Below are 25,059 nucleotides of genomic sequence, written 5' to 3'. Positions count from 1 at the left end.
CTTCCTTCCTTCATTCCTTCTTCCCTTGCTTTCACTCATATACCTTCCTCTCTTCTTTCTTTCTTTCTTTTTTCTTTCTTTCTCCTCCTTTCTCTTTCCTATTTTTCCATCCTTCATTCCTTCCTTCTTTCTTCCCCTTCTTCTTTCTTTTTTCCCCCTCCCCTCATAGCTTTTCTTCTTTTCCTTCCAATTTCTTTCTTCCTTTTTCCTCCCTTTTGACTCCTTTCCTTTCTTTTCCCCTTCCTTCCTTCCTTCCTTCCTTCCTTTTACTAAGAGGGGAATCGCCTAGGGCTGTATAATGAAGGGGACAAAGGAATAATTCTGAAACAGTAAAAACTCCATAAAATATTCCTCCCACCAAAGCCAAAACCTGGCAAATGGTGCCCCTGGGATTTCCCAAGGCTCATAGACAGCATGGACACCAGAGCAGGATTTTCCTGTTAGAGGAACACAGCAGAGAAAACTGAAACATCCAGGAAGGGTTTATCCCAAAAGTTCTCACCGTTCGCAGTGCCCAGCCATATGTTCTTCACGACATCAATGACAGTTCGTACAACGCTACATAACTGCAGGGTGAAGAAACAGAATAAGATCCCGTGGAAAGTCACATTTCCCTCTTCAGCTTGGCTGATATGGGTCGAATATCCCTCGTCCAGAATTCCAAAATCCAAAATTGCTCAGAACTAGTGGCTGAGATAGTGACGCCTTTGCTTTCTGAACGGTTCATTGCGCCCAAACTTGGTTCCACGCACAAAATTATTAAAGATATTGTGTATGCAATCACCTTCAAGTTATGTTTTAAGGCAGTGGTCCTCAACCTTCCTAATGCTGCGACCCCTTTAGACTGTTCTTCATGTTGTGGTGACCCCCAACCATAAAATTATTTTTGTGCTAATTCATAATTTTGCTATTGTCATGAATCATAATGTAAATGTATTGTCAAAGGCTTTCATGGCCAGAATCACTGGGTTGTTGTAGGTTTTTTGGCCATATGGCCATGGTCTAGAGGCATGTTCTCCTGACGTTTTGCCTGCATCTGTGGCAAGCATCCTCAGAGGTAGTGAGGTCTGTTGGAAGTAGGAAAATGGGTTTATATATCTGTGGAATGACCAGGGTGGGACAAAGGACTTTTGTCTGCTGGAGCTAAGTGTGAATGTTTCAACTGACCACCTTGATTAGCATTTAATGGCTTGGAAGTGCCTGGGGGAATCTTTTGTTGAGAGGTGATTTGATGTGCCTGATTGTTTACTCTCTGTTGTATTCTGTTGTAATTTTTGTGCTTTTTTAATACTGGTAGTATTAATGTAATGTAAATATCTGATATGCAGGATGTCTTTTCATTCACTGGACCAAATTTGCCACAAATACCAGATATGCCCAAATTAGAATACTGGTGGGGTTTGGGGGGAGGCATTGATTTTGTCATTTGGGAGTTGTAGTTGCTGGGATTTATAGTTCACCTACAAGCAAAGGGCGCTTTTCCCCCTGCCTTGAAGGGATGTGAGCCTCCCTCCAGCCTCGCGTACTCTCCCTCGTCCGCAAATGCGCAGCACACTGCCATGCGCTGAGCTCTCCCCTCCCTGCTTGGAGCCTCAGAAACAGCCCCCCCCCCCCTTTGGCTGAGAGACTGGCCAATCATAGCAGGAGGAGGACTTTTGGTGGGAGCATTTGCTGTCTGTTTCCAAAAAGGAGGAGAAGGACAGGCAGAGAGATCTTCCTCCTTCTCTGCAGTCAAGTACTATTATTAGCCTTTTTGTTTCTGCCATTTTGTAGGATTGCGAGGAGTACCAAGTTTTTTTAGGAGTATTTCTTGTTATTGTTTTCGATTCAAGACAGGCTTCAATTGCCCACCCAAAGATTTTCTCCACTAATATCTTTGCCTAATGGAATCATTCTGTTCTTTGGCTTACCTGTTGGACTAAGTCTGATGAAAGAGAGTTCTTGATTGCTGATACTGGTAGTATCGGAAGCAAACTGCAAAAGAGAACACTCAGCATGAGCAATGATGTATCTGCTTCTGTCAGCTGTCCTGCACTCTAACATCCATCATCCATGGCCAGTGGATGCTTGGAACACATCTGTGACTTCATCACATGGGATAAGTAAAGTGTTTGAGATTGTTGGTTTTCCCTTAAGATTTGCAACAGCCTGTTTTTGTGTGTGTCAGGAGCAACTTCAGAAACTGCAAATCACTTCTGGAATGAGAGAATTTGTCATCTGCAAGGATGCTGCCCAGGGGATGTCCTGATGTTTCACCATCCTTGTGGGATGCTTCTGTCATGTCCCCATATGGGGAGCTATAGCTGACAGAGGGAGCTCATCCACGCTCTTCCCAGATTTGAACCTCCAACCTGTTGGTCTTCAGTCCTGCTAGCACAAGGGTTTAACCCACTGCAGAACCGGGAATTAAACATTTGGAAATTAAATGGATGATTTTCCTACCCTCATCACACCTTTGCCTTTTCTCCGCTTTCTGTAGGATTTGCCATCCCATAGCAAATACTTGTTTCCTCCCACTGTCTCTTACCCATTTTCTTCTCTCTTTGTAGTCTTGGGAGTTCAACTTAATTAATAAATAATAATAATAATAATAATAATAATAATAATCTTTATATCCTGCCACCATCTCCCAAAAAGGGACTCAGAGCAGCTTACAAAACAGAATATATTAATTCACAAAAATAATATAAATCATATAAATACACAAAAATATTAATAATAATATCAAGTCGATGTGCCCGCAGGTTCATTGGAACACGCAAGCCCCCTCACCACAACAAGGTGACAGTCCATCGAGGGGGAATAACAATTACAATGTCAATTATATAACATAAAGCCCAAAAAACTCACAAGAACATATAGAGGGTTTATTTGTACATTGCAGAATTGAGACCAGGAAGGAGAGGGGAAATGAAGCTTTGAAAGAAGTTCTCTTATGTTTCTCTCTGCTAACCTTTTGATAGACAAAACAAAGCTGACAGCACAGCAGGAGTTTCAGAGAAAGGCAATTGAGAAAGTAGTAAATCAAAAGGAGTTCCCACAGGAAGAGGGAACAATTGTTATTGTTTTGCTTTGTTATGAGTTATTTATTGTTTTATTGTTGTTATGTTTTATTGATGTATTTGGGCTCGGCCTCTTGTAAGCTGCACCAAGTCCTGCGGGAGATGGTAGCGGGGTATAAATAAAGGTTTATTATTATTATTTATTGAAAGGGGGGCCTTGCTAGATACAAGGTTACAAAGGCCCAGCACAGGATTTGCATGATTTGCTGTTTTTTCTCCTGAATTTTTTGAACATCTTTGAATGTTTGCTATTAGGGCTGGGCGGTTTCGTTTCGTTAATTCGTAATTCGTTAATAATTCGTTAATTTTTTCAATTACAAAACGATAATGAACCATTCTGGAGCAATTATTAAAAAAAACGAATTTTCAAAAACGTTTTGTAAATGCTTCGTATTTCGATATTGTATTCGTTTCGTTATTGTTTTGAGGTCGTTTCGTTATTATTTCCGCATGTCTGGGCCAGTTTTATGGTTTAATTAGTGAAAAAAAATTATAATATCACACCAACAGTCAACAACAGAGGGAGAGGGAAGCTTCAGAAGGTTTTGGAGGTTTTTTAGCGTATTTCGCGGTCGCGTCCGCCATTAACGAATCGATTCGTTATTGTTTCGGAAATCGATTCGTTAATATTTTACCATTTACGAAATTTCGTAAATATCGAACTTTTTAAAAGGAAAATTTTGTAATTATTTTAAATATTGAAACAAAAAAAAAACCCCAAATACAAATCGATTTTAGAAACAAATTTTTCCGTTGTTACCCAGGCCTATTTGCTATACCTCCTCAGTCCCAAACAAGTAATGGCAGAAGAAAGGAATCAAAATTGCCCATCTCGGCTCCTGCCTCCATAGCGTCATCATTGTTATGTTTACAAACAGGTGAGGGGCATGCTAAATTAGGCATCCTTACATGTCTTTACGCTGGAAATGGAAGAATAAGTTGCTTGCCAACTGGCTTAGGGATTGTTTGGAAAACTCATACTTTAGAAATGGCAAGATACCTCTACCCCACATTTGAAGCTTGTGTCGTGTGAAGAGCACCGTCGGTTGCAGTTTCTTAAGTGTGTAGATATGCTTTTTTATCATGTCAGAAGTGACTTGAGAAATTGCAAGTCATTTTAGTGTGAGAGAATCAGCCATTTGCAGAGATGTTGCCCTTGGGATGCCTGAATGTGTTACCATCCTGTGTCCCCTTTGGGGGTTGAGAAGAGACGGGCTACAAATGCCAGAAATAAATAAAAGGCTGTGTGGGAAGCTGAGGCTGACAGATGGGAGCTCACCCCATCTCATGGATTCAAACCGCCAACCTTCAAGTCTTCATATCAGCATTTCAGGCAGGACAAGGGTTTAACCCGGGGGTCCTCAAACTTTTTAAACAGAGGGCCAGGTCACAGTCCCTCAAACTGTTGGAGGGCCGGATTATAATTTGAAAAAAGCATGAAGGAATTCCTATGCACATTGCACATATCTTATTTGTAGTGCAAAAAACACTTTAAAACAATACAATAATTAAAATGGAGAACAATCTTAATAAATATAAACTTATTAGTATTTCAATGGGAAGTGTGGGCCTGCTTTTGGCTGATGATATAGGATTGTTGTTGTTGTTGTTGTTGTTGTGTGCTTTCAAGTAGTTTCAGACTTAGATTGACCCTGAGCGAGGGTTGGGTAAATGACCTTGGAGGGCCGTATCCAGCCATCAAGCCTTAGTTCGAGAACCCCTGGTTTAACCCATTGCGCCATCGTGGCTCCTGATTTTATGCATGTGATGAAGTCCCTTGAAGCTTCCAGTTGTGGAAGGCTGTTGCAAAGTATACCCCTAGTTTGTAGTGGACGTCCATTGGGGTTGATTTGTGAGGCAAATGGTTCATGTGGTTTTGAGAGGAAATGGTAGAGGAAAGGCCAAAAGCCTTCTACAACTCCTAAGAAATTCTGAGATAGGTTTCTGAGTACCTCAAGAACATAACAATCTCTGGTTCATAGCCCAAAGAGTAGGAACACTTGCAATAGAAAGAATCAAATACTCACCCACTCAAGAGCACGAGCTCAATCTTTTCAATTGTAGGCACACACTGAAAATTTACAATATCGAATTTGCCATCCACAAAGTTTCCAAGTGCATATGAAAGGTCAATGTTCACATGTGCAATACAACTGACTATGGCATCAAGTGGTATAACTCTAAAAAATACAAGCATAAGAGTACAGTGTTCACTAATTGCATTAAGTAGAAATTTCATTATACATTGAAATGGGGGTTTCATTTGAGGTGGTCTCCCATTCCCACCCACCCACCCCCGCCCTGTGTCCTCGGTATCCACTGACAAATACAATGCACTTCATTTTTCCCACAAGGAGAGATAGGAGAGTCTGCACTGGGTTAACCAAAGGGAAATCATCTTTTTATTATTGCTCTAGATACTCGAGTATAAGACTAGTTTTCCAGCCCTTTTTATTCATTTATTTATTTATTTCGCGTATTTCTACCCCGCCCTTCTCAACCCCCGAGGGGGGACTCAGGGCGGCTTACAAAGGCACAATTCGATGCCGGCATAAACATAACAATGGATAAAACATGTAAACAGCAATTATAACAATTAAAACAGTCAGTATATACATCAAAATCATTATAAACAGTCTAATGCTCAGCGTTCGCCATCTTAGAGTCCATAAATTCCTTCCACATTGTCAAGTACTATCGATTTTGGTTGTCATTGTCCTTATCAAACCGCCAGATTGCTCAAAAGCCTGGTCCCACAACCATGTTTTTAATTTCCTTCTGAAAGAGAGGAGGGATGTCGATGACCTAATTTCCCCAGGGAATGAATTCCACAGGTGAGGGGCCACCACCAAGAAGGCCCTGCTCCTCGTCCCCACCAATCTCACTTGCGATAGAGGTAGGGTCAAGAGCAGGGCCTCCCCAGAAGATCTCAAACTCCGAGGTGGGACGTAGAGGGAGATGCGTTCAGACAGGTACGCTGGGTCGGAGCCGTATAGGGTTTTGTAGGTAAGCCCCCCTCGGTTTATATGCCTTTCTGCCAGTACCCTCACCTCTCTGCACAGCAACCCAGTTCTCCTTCCTCTCTTCCTCTCTCTTGCAGCTCCTTTCTCAGTGCCAGTCTTTCCCATTTTCCTTATTCATAGACACAGCATTCCTCTCCAATGCCAGAGATACAGCTTAATGGTATAACATTAGAAAATGTTGCCCATTTGCCCTCCCTTGGCAGCCACCTCTCCACCAAAGTCAACATCGACACCGAAATAGAACACCGCCTGAGCTCTGAGAGTGCAGCATTTTTCCGAATGAAGCAGAGAGTGTTTGAGGACCGGGACATCCGTAGGGATACCAAGGTGCTTGTTTATAAAGCTATTGCCCTCCCAACCCTGCTATATGCCTGCGAAACGTGGACTGTCTATAGACGTCACATGCAACTCCTGGAACGATGCCCCTGGAAAATCCTGCAAATCTCTTGGTAAGACAAGCAGACAAACGTTAGCGTGCTGGAAGAAGCAAAGACTTCCAGCATTGAAGCGATGGTCCTCTGCCATCAACTCCACTGGACCGGCCACGTTGTCCGGATGCCCGACCACCGTCAGGGCGGATAACAATGTACACATACATGGCAAACATTCAATGCCATAGACACACAACACTTATAGACAGACAGTCAGAGGCTATTTAACATTCCAACTTTTTCTGGCCACCAGGGGAGCTGTCGCTTCACCGTCCATCTGCGACACTGATGAAGTACTTCCTCATTCCCCGCATGCTTGTTGGAGATTTTTATGATGTATTGTCGAAGGCTTTCATGGCCGGAATCACTCAGTTCTTGTGGGTTTTTTCGGGCTATATGGCCATGTTCTAGAGGCATTTCTCCTGACGTTTCGCCTGCATCTATGGCAAGCATCCTCAGATGACCTCTGAGGATGCTTGCCATAGATGCAGGCGAAACGTCAGGAGAAATGCCTCTAGAACATGGCCATATAGCCCGAAAAAACCCACAAGAACTGAGATTTTTATGATCTCGTAAATTAGTTAAATTAGCCTCCCCACATATAAGTGGTACCTAATTTTCCTACTTGACAAATGCAACTGTCTTTCCGGCTGCAAAGGTCGACATCCAGCTACCCAAATTTGGTTGGAAGCTCACTCTGAACTGGGCTGGCTTCAAACTGTGTGGTGAGGTCTCTTCCAACTCTATGATTCTAAGAGTGCTGGGAAACTTCAGCTGGTCCAAAGAGCTGCAGCAGTTCCACTGGCTGCCAGTCTGTTTCCGGGCACAATTCAAAGTGCTGGTGATGACTTTTAAAGCCCTAAACAGTTCAGGTCCAGGCTATTTGGCTGATTCCCATTGTGCGAACCTCCCTGGGCCTTCAGAAGAGGCCGTTCCTTCTCTCAGTCCCACTTCCATCTCAACCTTGGCTGGTGGGAACGAGAGAGAACAGGGCCTTCCTTCCTTCTCAGTGGCCAATGCCCTGTGAACTCCCTCCTTTTTCCCAGGGAAGCCAAAATGCCCCCTCCCTGCTGTCCTTCCTTTGGCAGTAGCCTAAAACCATTTTATTCAGGGTGGCTTTTAAAGATGGAGGTTTTTATGACCAAGTTACGGGTGCTGGTTCATCAGTTTTTAAGGATTGTAACTTAGATGGCTTGTAAGAGCACGTGAGATTGATTTTCAACCCTGATTGGGGAAATAATTTGTTCAGATCCCTGTAATCCTTTACCATCTAGGACTATCATGAGTACAATACTCGAAATACCGCTAAAATACATTAAAAGCTCCTATTTATATCTTCTTTTAGAGGCAAAACATGCTGATTTTGCAGTAAAAACAACAGATTCCCAATACTCACAAATGTCCACTTATGTCCAGATCAGCAGAGAATTTCACGTTTACCTTCTCATCAGATATAGCCACCGTAAGAACGATATTTCGGACTCCCACACATTTGAAGCTGAAGAGAGAGATCGACAGCATTGAGAAAAGGGGTTCACTTGGACAACTTCAGAAGCAGATTGAACTGGTGCAATGGCTATAATGTTATTTTATGACAATATGTTACATTTATCCTAACCTCTCTCCATCATTGCTCATAACATTTTTTCCTAATCCCAATGACATCGCATCATTGCACACAGCATTTTACTTGATCCAGTGGTTCCCCACCTTTTTTTGGCCAGGGACCATTTTGACCAGGGATCACTTTTACCAGGGACTACATTGACTAGGGACCACTTTGACCAGGGACCACTTTGACTAGGGATTACTTTGACCTGGGACCAGTTTGACCAGGGACCACTTTGACCAGGGACTACGTTGACTAGGGACCACTTTGACCTGGGACCACTTTGACAAGGGACCACTTGACCAGGGACCACTTTGACCTGGGACCTCTTTGACCAGGGACCTCTTTGACCAGGGACCTCTTTGACCAGGGACCTCTTTGACCGGGGACCTCTTTGACCAGGGCACACTTTGACCGGGGACCACTTTGACCGGGGACCACTTGACCAGGGACCATTTTGACCAGCGACCACTTTGACCGGGAACTACTATGACCGGGGACCACTATGGCCGGGGACCACTTTGACCGGGGACCACTTTGACCAGGGACCATTTTGACCAGCGACCACTTTGACCGGGGACTACTATGACTGGGGACCACTATGGCCAGGGACCACTTTGACCGGGGACCACTTTGACCAGGGACCACTTTGACCGGGGACCTCTTTGACCTGGGACCTCTTTGACCGGGGACCACTTTGACTGGGGACCACTTTGACCGGGGACCTCTTTGACCAGAGACCACTTTGACCAGGGCACACTTTGACCAGGGCACACTTTGACCGGGGACCATTTTGACCGGGGACCACTTTGACCGGGGACCACTTGACCAGGGACCATTTTGACCAGGGACCATTTTGACCGGGGACTACTATGACTGGGGACCACTATGGCCGGGGACCTCTTTGACCAGAGACCACTTTGACCAGGGCACACTTTGACCAGGGCACACTTTGACCGGGGACCATTTTGACCGGGGACCACTTTGACCGGGGACCACTTGACCAGGGACCATTTTGACCAGGGACCATTTTGACCGGGGACTACTATGACTGGGGACCACTATGGCCGGGGACCACTTTGACCGGGGACCACTTTGACCGGGGACCACTTTGACCGGGGACCTCTTTGACCAGGGACCTCTTTGACCTGGGACCTCTTTGACCGGGGACCACTTTGACTGGGGATCACTTTGACCAGGGACCTCTTTGACCGGGGACCACTTTGACCAGAGACCACTTTGACCAGGGCACACTTTGACCGAGGACCACTTTGACTGGGGACCATTTTGACCGGGGACCACTTGACCGGGGACCACTTTGACCAGAGACCACTTGACCAGAAACCACTTTGACCGGCGACCACTTTGACTGGGGACTACTTGACCGGGGACCACTTGACCGGGGTCCACTTTGACCAGGGGCCACTTTGACCAGGGGCCACTTTGTATGCAATCAAGTTGAGATTACTGTATATACTCAAGTATAAGTCGTGTTTTTCAGCCCTTTTTTTAGGCTGCAAAAGCCCCCCTGGGCTTTTACTCGAGTCAAAGATTATTTATTATTTTACTCTGTTATTATTATTATTATTATTATTATTAGATAAAGGATTTCCCTTGACATTAAGTCCAGTCGTGTCTGACTCTGGTGGTCATCTCCCTTTCTAAGCCAAAGAGCCGGCTTTGTCCGTAAACACTTCCTAGGTCATGTGGCAAGCATGACTGCATGAAGTGCCATTACCTTCCTGCCGGAGTGGTAGCTATTGGTCTACTAACATTTGCATGTTTTCGAACTGCTAGGTAAGCAGAAGCTGGAGCTAACAGCGGGAACTCACCCTGCTCCCCGGATTTAACTGGTGACCTTAAACCTCAGCGGTTTAACCCACAGTGCCACCGGGGGCAATTATATTATATTACTCTTTATTATTGTTATTACATTTATTATTTCACTCTATTTGTTATTATTATAACATGTATTATTTACTCTATTATTTTATTACATTTTTATTTTATTCTTCTATTATTACATTTTCATTTTTACTTTATTATTAATTTTATTACATTTGTTATTTTACTATATTATTACTGTTACTATATTTCCATTATTTTACTCTATTATTATTGTTATTATTATTATTACATCTCTTATTTTACTCTATTTATTATTGTTATTGCATTTACATTATTTTATTCTATTTTAAACTTGGCAAACTATTTTTAAAATGTATATTTATTATCATTTTATGTAACTGTGTATTTTATTGGTGTTTTTATTGTTGGAAGCTGCGCTGAGTCCCTCTTCGGAGGTTGAGAATAGGACGGGATAGAAATGTTCTAAATAAATAAATAAATGTATTATTTTACTATATTATCATTTTTATTACATTTATTATTTTTCTCTATTATTATTGGAAGGATATGTAAGCACATTACATTGAAAAAGGTTAGAATAATGGTTGAATCAGAGTTGGACAGTCTTATCTTGAATTACAGTTTTATGTAAATATTCAAAAACATTTCACCTACTGAACCCTCAATGTTATTTTGTTGGTATCTATTTTTATTTTGAAATTTACCAGTAGCTGCTGCATTTCCCACCCTCAGTTTACACTCGAGTCAATAGGTTTCCCAGGGGTTTTTTGTGGTAAATTTAGATGCCTCGGCTTATATTCAGGTTGACTTATACTCGAATATGTACGGCATGTAAAATGCTGTAAACAACAATGTCGTTGCATCATTATAGGAAACCTGCTACAAAACAGGAGCTTTTTTGTTGAGTTCCAGAGCCAGAGAAGCAGATGGCGGAAACAGAGGAACGCCTGCCTCAGGGGAGCGTGCTTGCTCCATCCATGTTCAACACCTACACAAATGACCAGCCACTGCTAGAAGGGACAGAGAGCTTCATCTATGCTGATGATCATGCCATTACTGCTCAAGCAGGGAGCTTTGAGATGGTTGAACAGAAGCTCTCCGAAGCTCTAGGTCAGTGGTTCTCATCCTTGGGTCCCCAGATGTTTTTGGCCTACAACTCCCAGAAATCCCAGCCAATTTACCAGCTGTTAGGATTTCTGGGAATTGAAGGCCAAAAACATCTGGGGACCCCAACCACTGCTCTAGGTGCTCTTATTGCCTATTACAGGGAAAACCAGCTGATCCCTAACCCATCTAAAACACAGACATGTGCTTTTCACTTCAAGAACAGACAAGCCTCCCGAGCTCTGAGGATTACCTGGGAAGGAATCCCACTGGAGCATTGCAGCACACCCAAATACCTGGGAGTCACTTTGGACCGTGCTCTTACTTACAAGAAGCACTGCCTGAACATCAAGCAAAAAGTGGGTGCTAGAAACAATATCATACGAAAGCTGACTGGCACAACCTGGGGATCACAACCAGACAGAATGAAGACATTTGCCCTTGCACTATGTTACTCTGCTGCTGAGTATGCATGCCCAGTGTGGAACACATCTCACAACCTAAAACAGTGGATGTGGCTCTTAATGAGAAATGCCGCATTATCACGGGGTGTCTGCGCCCTACACCACTGGAGAAATTACACTGTTTAGCTGGTATTGCACCACCTGATATCTGCCGGGAAGTAGCAGCCAATAGTGAAAGGACCAAGGCAGAGACATCTCCAGCTCATCCCTTGTTTGGGTATCAGCCAGCACGTCAACGACTTACATCAAGAAATAGTTTTTTAAGATCTACAGAGACACTCGCTGAAACACCTCAGCAAGTGAGAGTCCAAAAGTGGCAGCCTCAAACCCAGAACCTCAATCAATGGCTGATACCAAATGAGAGACTCCCCACTGGGCACACAGAAAACTGGGCGACTTGGAAGGCGCTGAACAGACTGCGCTCTGGCACCACGAGATGCAGAGCCAACCTCAAGAAATGGGGCCACAAAGTGGAATCCACGACATACGAGTGTGGAGAAGAGCAAACCACTGACCACCTGCTGCAATGCAACCTGAGCCCTGCCACATGCACAATGGAGGATCTTCTTGCTACAACACCAGAGGCACTCCAAGTGGCCAGATACTGGTCAAGGGACATTTAATCAACTACCAAGCTTGCAAACTCTGTTTTGTCTGTTTGTTAAAAATTTGTTTAAAATATAATTCAATTGTCTGGTTGATACTGACACGATACATAAATAAATAAATAAATCATTATATAAACCTCAACGCCATTGTTTCATTGCTCACACTATTTTACCTAATACCAAAGTCATTGCACCATTGCTCAAGGCATTTCACCTAATCCTGGCATCATTGCAGCACTGCTTAAGATACACAATTTCATTGCATCATTTCCCACAATATTTTACCTAATCCCAACACTATTGCATCATTGCTCACAACGTTCTACATAATCCATGCATCGCTAGTGTAGAAAGAGTGGTCTTTAAAGACACCAAGCACCAATCATCTGCTTGGCAAAACCCTGTTTCAACTTACTCAGTGATTTTGGCAAGTATTCCAAGAAGTCCTCCAAATGCGAAGTCAGAAATCGGAAGGTTTTTCATGTTTTTCTCCAGAAGGTTGTCTCTGTTCAAAGTATCTGTAAGGGCTGAAGAATGAATAATAGACTTGTGTTCTTCATGCGGAAATACCCTTGATTCGGATCTAGTTCGGATGTTTACCATTTTTGAAGCGAGTTCCCACACAACAGATTGCTTCCCCCCCCCCCCCCCCATTATTAAGAATTTGAACCAAAAGGAGCCTTAAACTTCTTAAGCTTTGGATGTGTTCGGTTTATTTATTTATTTACTGTATTTATATACCGTCCCTCTCAACCCGCATGCGGGGCAGTTTACAGTCAGTGCCAGGACCATAAAATTCAGTTTCAATACAATAAAAATAATCAAATAATAAAAACCATAACAAAATCACTAAAAACATGAACATTAAGGGTCTCTATTAAAAAACATTATCCAATCGCATCGTCCAACCATTCAGTTTTCCTGCGTCTGTTACACTGTATTTAGAAATGCCTGTTCAAAGAGCCAAGCCTTGACTCTCTTTCGAAATGTTAAAAGGGAGAGGGCTGATCTGATATCCTTAGGGAAGGTGTTCCATAGCCAAGGGGCCACCACTGAGAAGGCCCTGTCTGTTGCAACTCAAAGTAGGCTTCACCTTGCTTCCAAACATCACCACACAAGAGCTGTAGTTTTACAGTTTATTGAGGAAAAAAACCAAGTCAAAAAAAGAATAAGCATTGCAAAGTCCCAGAGATTAAGGTTAAATGCAGAATACAGTTCCAAAGATCTTCAGGTAAAAGCAGGAGACATAATCCTATTGGCAAAGTTCAAACCAGAGTCCCAGGTACGAGCAATGAAACATTTGCCCCAAGAATCACAATGCAAGAAATCCCAAGCGTACTGCTTTCCAGGCTAAGGTTATTCCATGAAGCTTTCAGGCTAATAAGCTATGTTGAATTGACGCTTTCACAGAGTTTCCAGGAGGCCTAAATACCTTTCTAACATCAAAACATTAGACTCTCAGCATCATAAAAGCATTGCGATGACCTCTCACCGAGCTAGCCTCCTGTCTGCTTGCCAGACGCAAACTCCGCCAGACCCGGAGCTTCTCAGGTCAAATCCTTATCTACACTTTTGGTATCATCGTGGGAAGGCACCTGCTCGCTATTCCCGTCGTTAAAATTCCTTTCTGGTGAAAACAGCTGTGTTGACACTGCACTGCCTGTGAGAGCCTCAGAAGCAGGCTCAGAGATTTGAGGCACAGACAAAGAGCCAGGAAGCTGAAACCCAACAAGAATCTGAATCCCATCATCCTCATCATCAGAAACTAGCTCAGCCACAACACTGTCTCTCATTCCCGCCAACTGTACTTGTGATGGAGGCGGGACCAAGAGCAGGGCCTTCCCAGACAATCTTAATGTCCTGGAGGGTTCATAAGGGAAGATGCGTTTGGACAGGTAAGTTGGGCCAAAACCATTGTAGGTGTGACAGAGCTAAAATTCACAGGACAACCAAGCCCTGCTGAGAGGCAAAGCCAAAGCTGTCGGCATGTGTAACGGATTGGGGTACTCTGAAGGGTTAGTGTATAAGGGTTGGTGTAAAAGGCAGAAGCCAGGCTCAGGTTGCTGAAGCTAAGCAGAGCTGAGGAGTGGAACAATCAGGCAGTCTCTAGGCCAGAAGTGCAGTCTGATTGGCTGATAGAATTGGGGGGGGGGGGGGGGGAGGGAAGAAGAAAGCAGCCATTTTAACTTAGGAGATTGGTGTGGAAGAAGGACCAGGAGTTGTGAAAAGAAGAAAGAAAGAATTTGGGAACTGTTTTGTTATATGAAAAATACTTCTCTGAGGAATAAGAGTTAATAGGCCTCTATAGTGTTTTAGAGTGCTGTGGAAGGAAAGGAGATTTCAAAAGGAGTCGTGGGAGTTGAAGTCCAAAACACCTGGAGGGCCAAAGTTTGCCCATGCTTGATCTAGATACCCGTTGATGATGTCTGCACTATGATTTCTGTTCCAAGGTTATAAATGTCATTTCCTAATTGGTTCTGTCATAAAAACATGGTGAAAGTTTATTACACTGGAAAACTTTGTCTTTGCTCAAGGAATGTTATCCTATACAGTGTTCACTCACCGCTTCACAGTTCACTTTATGCGGACTTGCTGTATTGCGGTTCTTTCCTTCCCCCCTTACCCCGAGTTGTGGGGGGGGGGACGAAGAGGAGGAGGAGGGGAGGGGGAGCCAGGTGCTCTTGCTTGCCAACTCCGCTGCTCCCCGCTCCTTCCTCAGAGGCTTCACCCCAGCTTGGCAGCACCCTCAACTGCACCCAAGGGGAGGTGGAGAGCAGGAGGAGTCTCCACCCACTCAGCAGTGGCCTTCACCTCTTCGCTGCCTACGCTACTCCTGGGTTCGGAAGTCCCTTGGGCTCCATTGACGGCACTGCCAGGCTGGGCTGAGGATTCATCCCAGCCTAACAGCGCCATCAGTGGCACCCAAGGGGCCTCTGAGGCCGGAGCAGCAGAGGCGGCGAGCAGGAGGAGGCTCCACCCGCTCGTCGGCAGCCTCCTCCTCTTCACCACCTGTGCTACTCCTGGCTTCAGAAACCCATTGGGCTTCGTTGACAGCACTGCCAAGCCATCAACGGCGCCCAAGGGGCCTCCCAGGCTAGAGCAGGAGCCCCCACAATAAGTGAAAATCTACGAAATAGGGACGCGCCGCCCACTCAGCAGTGGCCTCCTCCTCCTTGCCACCTGTGCTGCTTCCAGCTTCAGAAGCCCCTTGGGCTCCGTTGATGGCACTGCCAAGCCAGCCTGGCAGTGCCATCAATGGCACCCAAGAAGCCTCCATGGCCGGGAGAAGCGGAGATGGCGAGGAGGAGGAGGCCGCCTGTTGTGGCTCAGCTGGAGCCTCAGGAAGAGCAGGAAGAGGATGATGGGTTTCAGATTCCTGAACATGTTCCTATTGTTGATATAGACGATGTTGATGCTGAAGACGGGGTGTTCCAGTTTCCCATGGCAAGGGATGTTGTCTTAAAAGATGTTTCTGATCTTAGCGATTCACAGGTGCAGGTGGAGGAGGCGAGCCAGCCTGTGAGCTCTCCACCGCCTGCTGATTCTCAGGCTGCCGATTCCCAGCTCCAGGATAATGAGTTATTCAACCTTGAAGGCTCTGCAGATTTAGATAGGGAGAATCGCTTGCAATTCAGGGTTCGCCGTAGTACAAGGCTTGCAAACAGGAGAGAGGTTAGAGGTCAAAGGAATGCTTTCATGCTGGGAAAGTATATTTAGTGAGCTGATTGAAGGCAACCTTTTGTCAGTGCAACTTCAGCAAACACCCTGATAACTTCTTTGGATTGCCTCGGCTTTTGGGCAATGCTTTTGGCTTCTTGGGACTTTGATTTAGATCTTGGCTTCTTGGGACTCTTGTCATGCTGCCATGGAATCCTGTTTGGTCAATGTTTATAGAATATGCTTCATGTTATTTGCCTTTGGACTTTGGAAACTCTGCCTTTGCATTTAAGACTCTCTTTGGCTATTAATAAACTACAAAACCTACAGCCTTGGTGTGTGTGGTGACTCTATCCTGAGGTGCAACACTGCTGCTGAATGAGAGGTGCATCCCTATTTCGTAGATTTTCACTTATCGCGGGGGGGGGGGGCTCCTGGAATGGAACCCCCGCGATAAGTGGGGGAGCACTGTATATAGCAGCACATTTTACTTTGTTGGGTCTCCACCAAATTTAACACAGTTTCTGCCACAAAAAAACAGAGTTTCTGGAGTAGAATAACTACATTCAGAGTAAAGACCACACAATGAAACAGGAAATAACACTTTCATACCAGGAACAGATTTTCTTTAATATTAAAAAAAGGTTTTATAATTTGCCAAAAATCTATGGATAAGTCAAACGTTCTGAAATTTGGTGAGCTAACAGTGGTAAATGTGTTCTATCACTGTAGCAACTTTCATCAGGATAGCTCCAAATTGAGGGAGAGAGAACCCCCTCAATTTTCCCCACTGACAGTAAAGTTTTCCTTAATGCACATGCGCAACCACCATTAACAAGGTACTTACGAAAATTTGGAAGTTTAGTAGAGTTTCGAAATTTTTACCCCCAAAATTGGGAAAGGACTTTAGAAACGAAGCACAGGGACCACCTACTTTTGAACACAGTTTAGAAACATTTCTTTTTATTGCACAAGCCTAATGAACTGTGCTGTCATGCACTGGGCCTGTGAAAGAGTCTGTAGACAGGATGTGTTTTCTGTATGCCCAACGGGACGCCGGGGGTGCCTCAAATTTGAGGCCTTTTCAATTTTCCTAAACAAAGTTTTTAGAAATTTGGAAAGTTTAACAAAGTTCTTTATTAGTGCTTAGGTCTTCAATAAATCAAACAAATACTTCAAGAATGTAAATCAACTGGTGGCTTTCTTAATCTTTTCCACAAGGGACAGGCAACTATCTTCATGAACTGTTTCTTCACTATCAGAGAAATCCTTGACCTCTACTTGGGCAATCTGTGTTAGGCTCTGTTGGCATGGGCCCCTATACCCGGTCCAAATTGTGTTATGTCTGCCGTGAGTGGTCCTTACCAAACAGAGTCCTTTTGTAGATTTCCAAGAGGAAAGAGCTGTAAAGCTGTGGGACTGGATCCCCCCCAGCGGAGGCTATGCTTCTCTGTAGAGCTATGGGGCTGAATTCCCCCCAGCAAAAGCTGTAAAAGATGAAGCTTTCTACAGGTGGAACTGATTCACATCCTGTACGAAAGGCTTCTCTGTGTGAACTGAACTAGAGGTCCCCCTTTCCCTCCTAAACCCAGAAAAAGGGGCAGAACTAAAGAACCTAATGATGATTGATGGGTCATTAGCCCTGTAATTGCAAACCAAGGGAAGCCACCTTATTGCAAAATGCATGGAACCTTGGAATACATGCAAACACTCAAAGAATAAAATGGAAGTTGGAGCTCCTGGTACAGCCGTACCAGCACATGGACAATTTTCCATCCAAAATAACCCAGGAGGCTTTCTTACCTTGAGTAAATTGAGTAATACTGAAAACAGCCCTTATTCCTGGCGTAGTTCCGACAGAGGGGCTCAGCAGGCCACAGAAGACAGCAACTCCCAGGATCTGCCACATCTTGTTTTCTTATCCTTCAGGGGAAAATAAACCTATAGTGGTTTCTAGCATAGCTGAATGCTGTGAGAGCTTTCCCAATAGAGGAGAATTTTCAACAATTCAGTTGATCCAGCCAATCTCTTCTGGCACTCCTACTTAATTAATTTCAAACTATGAATTTTAAATTGACACTGCTGGTAATTAATGATTTTAATGTGCTTTTGTGCTTTTTTGTTGTCTGCACTGGGATTTATAGTTCCCCTGCAACCAAAGAGCACTCTGGACTCCACCAACAATGACTTCTCCTAATAACTCGGGCAACGCTGAGTACCCAAACAAATATTATTATGTATATGGGCCTTCAAATAACCTGTCGACCCATGAATTTCATACATTTTTCTTAGGCAAGGAATATTCAGAATAGGTTTTGCCAGTCGCTTCCTCTAAAACTGAGTCGTACTTAGTGTTAATTAGCCCTAAACAGTTCCGCTCTCAGTCCCACCGCCTTCGCAGGCACTACTGGTGAGGACGAGAGACAGGGCCTTCTGGATTTTATATGGCAATGAAGAAGGGGCCATATTTGGCTGTCTTTGGCCCCATCTACACTGCCATGTAATGCAATTTGAACTGGATTATATGGTCAGTGTAGATTCATTTAATGCAGACTGAGGCCTCTTCTACACTGCCATATAATCCTGATTTATCAAAGCAGCTACTCCGGATTATCTGCTTTGAACTGAATTATATGGCAGTGTAGACTAATATAATCCAGTTCAAAGCAGATAATCTGGATGACATGTATCTACACTGAACGCAACTACAATGTAGAATTAATATAGAATTACTAAAGCTGATGACCTGAATTTTATATGGCAGTGTAGTTGGGGCCTCAATGGAACTGAACTCGATTATATGAGTTCAGTTCCATTATACTGTCATATAATTGCAGTTCAATTGCAGTGTAGATGATTTTGTTTCAGATTAAATTTGCTGCAATTCTATAAAATCCTAAAAAACAGACAGATTTATTTCTGCTTACCGAAACTTCTCAGAGAAGGTTAAGTGGCCCAGATGTGTGCCACAATTGTTCTTCAGACCTGATGCTTCTCTTCTCCTTTTCCTGCCCTCTGATAGTGGCCTCAATGTGACCACCATTTTTATAACCCAAAACCCACCCAAGAATGAGGAAAAATTGTGCAATTTTTTGAGCTGGACAGGGAGACAAACTTGAAAATCCAGCAAAAATAATCAGATAAATGCAAAGCTCGAATTCCTTCTTGACTTTGAATTTCTTATGGGTCGAGAAGGGATTCAAGCTTTGCATTTATCTGATTATTTTTGCTGGATTTTCAAGTTACTGGGTGATCAAGTTGGATGAACTTGTAGCTGAATACACCTAGTGGGCAGGAAAGTATTTGCAAAACAAAAAAGCTACACATTTGGTTTAGGATTTGATTATTTGTGAATATGATTGAAAAGTTATCTCTAGGAATCTCAATGTCCTGCATTCGAAGTGGACACTAGAAGACCTGGGAATTTTGGCTTCTCTGGTTGAAGCTGACCATGGACTCATATTGGAAGATCTAAAATTTCCTGCCTGATGGGAATCCAGCCATCTAGACGTCAGACTTATGGGACATCCAGTCAGCCAGGTCGTGAACTCATGAGATTTGCAGCTGATTAGATCTGGATCTGATCAGACTTGCAACCCAATCAGGTTTTCTGCTAATACCAGTCCCACCCACCTCATCTGTTGTAAGATTTTAGAAAAGGTCCCATTATATTGGTACGATTTATCTAATGGAACACATCACAAAACTGTAAACCAAACTGTTTTATTATGTATTCCATTTGAAAAGGGAATGCATGGAATGGATTGATGTCATGGATAAATATGATGATATGGATTGAATAAAATTGTATAAAAAGAGACCTACAGAGGCTAGAGATGGAACACTAAAAATTAAACCTGGAAAACTACAAAAAGGAGGTGAACTGGGTTGTTGTAGGTTTTTCCGGGCTATATGGCTATGTTCTAGAGGCATTTTCTCCTGACGTTTCACCTGCATCTATGGCAAGCATCCTCAGAGGTAGTGAGGAGGTGAACTTCTGATCTCTAATTAAAAGCTGTTGAATGGCTGACATGAACAAAAACAAACTATTAACTCTTGCTGGAAAACAACATGTTTACATTACCAGATACAATGGCTCTTTTAAGTAAGGAAGTGTTTACAAGGTTCCTTACGTTAAGAAGGAAGTCAAACAAGGCTCATTGAGAAGGAAAATCAATTATCACTTAAGGAAGAAAAGCCAACATCTGTCCAGGAACTATTGGAGTCAGGATGTTTTAGCTGGAAAAACACCTGTCATTCATTTATAACTTTTGGAGCAACATCAGCAGAAATATTGTTATATAAGAGACACTTTACTATTCCAAAATTGTGGCAGACAGAAAGAGTCTGGTCCACCTGCCATCTTCTCCAAGGGACGGATGAGTATTTGCTGAATGGCAGGTTTGCTGGGAACGCAAATCTCAGGATCCCTTTTCCAGGAGATGGAAAAAGAGACGATAACATCTGAACGAAGAAGTCAATGTTTATATGTGTATGAATGCTGAGAAAAATGTAATCCCCTTTATTTGTGTACCCAACATAGCTATACAGTCTGTGTGTCTACCTTCTTTTCCTCTGTTGCTCTGTGGTATATTCTGTCTCATTCTAAACAAAATAAAAGGGCCTTGTTAATGCTTTTTGGAGTTTAAAAAGTATGACAATGGTATTTCTAATAAATACCATTACAAAATTCCTCGACAGGACAACAGTGAATACCTAGATTAGTGTACCTATAAACCACCAAGGAATGAAGAAAAGATTCTCATCTTTTGCAGGTTTTGCGGTCCTCAGTGGGGTGGGTGTTTTTAACAGCCTCTCAAGAGAACCAGAGAAACCCAGACCGAAATCCATTCTTATCTCCTGGAATCATAGAATCCGAGAGTTGGGAAGAACCCTTAGAGCAGTGGTTCTCAACCTGGGGTCCCCAGATGTTTTTGGCCTCCAACTCCCAGAAATCCTAGCCAGTTTACCAGCTATTAGGATTTCTGGGAGTTGGAGGCCAAAAAACATCTGGGGACCCCAGGTTGAGAACCACTGCCTTAGAGGCCATCCAATCTAACCCCCTTCCACCAGACAGGAAGACATCATCCAAGTCTTCCTGATCAATACTATCTTCCATTTCAAAATGTTCAAAGAAGACTTGATCACATTCTAAGGCAGGAGCATATTCCACTTTTGAACAGCTCTTCTTACCTTCATCAAGTTCTTACTAAAGTTTTGGTGAGATCTCTCTTCCTGTCATTTGAACCCATTGATTCTTTGTGTTCAGCGCCACAAGCAAGCTTGTCCATTCCTCCTCAATAGGACCTCCTTTCAGTAGCTGGAAAAGATTGGTCTTCACTTGTGTTTTAAATTCTGACAACTCATTTAGCTCTCCTCCGCCTTCTCCTTCTCCTTCTTCTTCTGCTGCTGGATGCCCCCCCAGAGGACCTGTGTTAGGGGCGGATTTTATGGGAGAAGTCGATTCTGTAAGGAACCTGGACCCAAACCATGGAGGGCTTTAAAGGTCAAAACCAACACTTTGTACTTTGCCCTGAAACTAATTGGCAGCCAGTGGAGTGAATTTAGGATAGGTGTAATATGCTCACTCCTAAATGTTCCTGTAACCAATCTGGCTGCCATATTTTGAACCAGCTGGAGTTTCCAAATTTTGTATAAAGGTAGCCAATGTGCAGTGCATTACAGAAGTCCAACCTTGAGGTTGCCAGTGAGTGCACTACCTTCTTCGGGTCCTCCAAATCCAGGAAGGGGTGCAGCTGGCAGATCAGCCGAAGCTGATAACAAGCACTCCTGAGCGTTGCATCTACCTGGACTGACATTAGGAGGGAAAGATTTGAGAGTACTCCCAAACTGCAAACACAGTCTTCCAGGGGGAGTGTGATCCCAGCCAGGACTGGTTGACACACCTCCACCTCCAGATTAGAACTCTTGGTGGCAAGCACCTCTGTTTTGTCTGGATTCAGTTTTTTCATCCAGCCCATTAGTTCCTCTAGGCCAGGGGTCCTCAAACTAAGGCCTGAGGTTTCATGTAAATATTACAAGGCATTGAGGATGGAATGGCACCTTGTGGGACACAACATAACAGCTCCTTTTTTGAGGAGTGTCTATCTCCAAGCGCCACCACCTGGAACCTGCTTGAGGAAATATTTATTACAATAAAATATATACGTAAACAATTAACCCTGACCCTGCCGCTTGTCTCTATTTCTGACTCTTAACTCTCACTGTCATCCTGGCCCTTACTTTTTGGCACTCCCAATGGGAAGGGCCTAGTCTGCAAGTCCTGTCTCAATTACTCAATGCAAGTATATACTGCAGTCCACCCAACCACGTATTTCTGTGTAAAGCGTATTTCTTCATTCCTCAATTATACGGTGCACACATTTTTGTCTTTAGGAAGGGATCACACCACAAAATACAGAGGTTTGGGGGGTATTTATTCACTCAATAGAAAAGAGGAAGCTTTCCAAAGGACTTCCTTCTAGTCACGGACACCAAACTTCATCTACTCAACAAGGAGCAAGAGAGGATCCAATGCCCAGTGTCTTGTTACTTCGGCAGTCAGGTGGAATCACACAGATCAGATTTGAAGGCAGCAAACAGAGGTTTATTTACTTTCAGGCCTGAAAGAATGTCTGATACAGAGTCTCCACTTGGAAAGAATTGGACATAACCATGCAGTGCAATGCAAGACATTTTATCTCCTTTGATAGCCATTCAAAGTTATTGGCTAGAAACTGGCCAATTTTTGCTCTGGGCTCAAATTGATGTCATATATGGAGTATCCTTCATGGCAGGAAAAATAAACAGCTGCCATTTGTCCATTTGAAACTGGAGACATTTGGAGAGTCTGCCCCTAGGGCTGGCCTGGCAAAACAGATTGAGACAACGTGTAAACTAATCCAAGATAGGATTATAGGTTAAGTCCAGCGTACACAAAAGAGTGAGCCTTGGAGACAATGATGTGGTTATGCAAATATGAACAGTACAATAGAATACACACAAATTTCATCAGTGAGCAGTTCCAATTCTTCAGATCCTGTTAAAAAGTGTGATCTTTTGTTGGCAGAATCAGAGTTTTCTTTCCTGCGTTGTCTCCTTGGGTGAGGTTACCTCACAGCAAGAAAACTGGAGAAGTTTTACAATCATATACAGTATATTTTATGTAAGATTTTCCCCACTGGACTGGATTATGTCTAGGCATCTTCCACTTCATCTATTTCTATATATATAATAGGAATCCCAAATAGAATACTGGTATAACCATGTGTATTTCATAACTGATATTACACAAGAAAACCAGGAGGAAAACAAGGAAGAGAAGGAGGAGGAAGAAAGAGGAAGATGAAGAATTCAATTAGGAGAAGGAGGAAGGGGAGGAAAAGGAGAAGAAAAAGAGGAGGAAGAGGAGAAGCTGAAGGAAGAAGAGAAGGTAGCACTTATTTTAGGGACAAATGTCTAGAAGATCTTTCCCTAAATGCATTTTTCTCTCAACTGCTCTTCTACACCTGTGAGACCAGAGGTGTCAAATTTGTAGCCCTCCAGATGTCTGGCCCTCCAGCTCCCAGAAGCCCTAACCAGTTTATCCAATGGCCAAGAATTCTGGGAGCTGAAATCCAAAACCCTTGGTGTCACAAAAAATCAATGTGCAGATTTGATAAAAGTAAAATTATTATGTGTGGGAATGAATTGAAGAATGGAGGATGTACGGAGCTAATAATTTTGGAAGCACCAGTAAAGGACCCAGGCCTGTAATGACTAACTACCTGCTTGCTGGACTATAATTAAAAGTTGCTAATGAGAAATGAAAAGTAAACTCTGATAAGAACTGGGACAGTGATAACAGAAATGTTTGCAACATTCTTTATGTTAAGAAGGAAGTCAACACAAGCCTTGTGTTTGTTAACATCAATCAAGAAGACCAACATCTGGCCAGTAAACTGAGATGGAGCCAGGATGGAAGAAGTCTATAATTAACTTACAATTCTGGGACTACATCAGCAGAATATTCCTATAAAAGACTCAATCTAATAATGCTCAAAGTGTGGCAGACCTGAGGAGTTTGTTCCACCCGCTTTGTTCTGCTCCATGGGAATCTCCATATATCTATGGAGAGTGGCAGATTTGCACAGGAGCAGCCTGGTCACTTTTTCTCAAGGGAAGAGGAAGAAGTTCGCTTTTGGAGTCTTCGATTTTGTGCAGGGAGACAGGTTCTGTTGTATGGAAAACAGAGATCTGGTCCTTGGCATTGTTCTTAGGGAAATAAGTTTTGGCACTTTGGCATTTTGAAGTTTTGGTGTTATGGAACTATGCATTGACAGGCTGCAGGAAAGCAGGGTCTAGCCTAACAGGTGCTTCTCCAAGGGGGGAGAAAATGATATGGTAATATTTGAATGCCTGGGGATGTGTGTGTGTACATGTGGTGTGAAAATGTAATTCCCCTTTGTTAGCCACGTAATTATAAATCCAATGCATGGAATCCATATGTCTATATGTCCAATGTCATTCTTTGTCTAAATGTTTTTCTGTAATCTGATATACCCTCTCACACTGGAAATGGCAATAAAAAGAACCTATGCTTTAAAGTTATTGAGAAGTCATTCATGACATAATTGGTGTCAGAATTGGGACAGTCTTTTCCAATGTGGGAAAGTTATTCATAACACTGGTGGGCCACCAGTTTGACACCAGTGCTCTAGGTTTAGGGCATTCTCCGCAGGGATATTTTAAGAAGGAAAATAATTGAATCCTAGAGTTGGAAGAGAGGGTCATCCAGCCCAACTCCCTTCTGCCCTTTTCGCTCTGAATACGGAAGTGGGGTTTTCACTTGTGTATAATAATAAGGAATATTTTAAGAGAGAGATAATAATTACAATATGAGCCTGTTTATCAAGCCTTGCAAATGCAGATTTATCACCAGTGAAAGTTTGATTTTATACTTATTTTATATACCTGGGAAGATTCATGCAAGAATTCCCTCAGGCCCAAAGGAGTCTCAAATGGAAACGTGTAATAGGCCCTACCCTGGTCCGACCACTAGCTTTCTGCCAACTCTTCCTCTGCAAAAGAAGCATATGCTTCGCGTTCTTCAATAACATGTCACACACATTTGGGCCTTGCACCAAAACTGGGCATCCAGCAGGACGAGTGATTGGCCATTTTCCCCAAGCAAAGGGTTATTCTGGGAGTGGCAGCCCAAAGGGACACCTTTCCCCATACTCTGCAAGGTCTA

General features: G+C 43.3%; 1 protein-coding gene across 1 annotated transcript in view; it reads right to left on the bottom strand.

The window, feature by feature from the left end:
- Window positions 1–17,736, bottom strand: part of LOC137096868 (uncharacterized) — a 45,698-nt gene extending 27,962 nt beyond the window's left edge. Inside the window, exons 1-6 of the mRNA XM_067467121.1 lie at window positions 17,631–17,736; window positions 12,586–12,697; window positions 7,913–8,014; window positions 5,090–5,242; window positions 1,911–1,974; window positions 503–566 (exon numbers count right to left, since the gene is read on the bottom strand). Coding sequence (XP_067323222.1) covers window positions 503–566; window positions 1,911–1,974; window positions 5,090–5,242; window positions 7,913–8,014; window positions 12,586–12,697; window positions 17,631–17,736 — 601 coding nt within the window. The remainder of the gene's footprint in view (window positions 1–502; window positions 567–1,910; window positions 1,975–5,089; window positions 5,243–7,912; window positions 8,015–12,585; window positions 12,698–17,630) is intronic.
- Window positions 17,737–25,059: the final 7,323 nt, after the last annotated feature.

The sequence above is a fragment of the Anolis sagrei genome, chromosome 4, assembly GCF_037176765.1.
Source record: "Anolis sagrei isolate rAnoSag1 chromosome 4, rAnoSag1.mat, whole genome shotgun sequence".
NCBI lineage: Eukaryota > Metazoa > Chordata > Lepidosauria > Squamata > Dactyloidae > Anolis > Anolis sagrei.
This window is presented reverse-complemented; position numbering and strand designations above follow the sequence as displayed.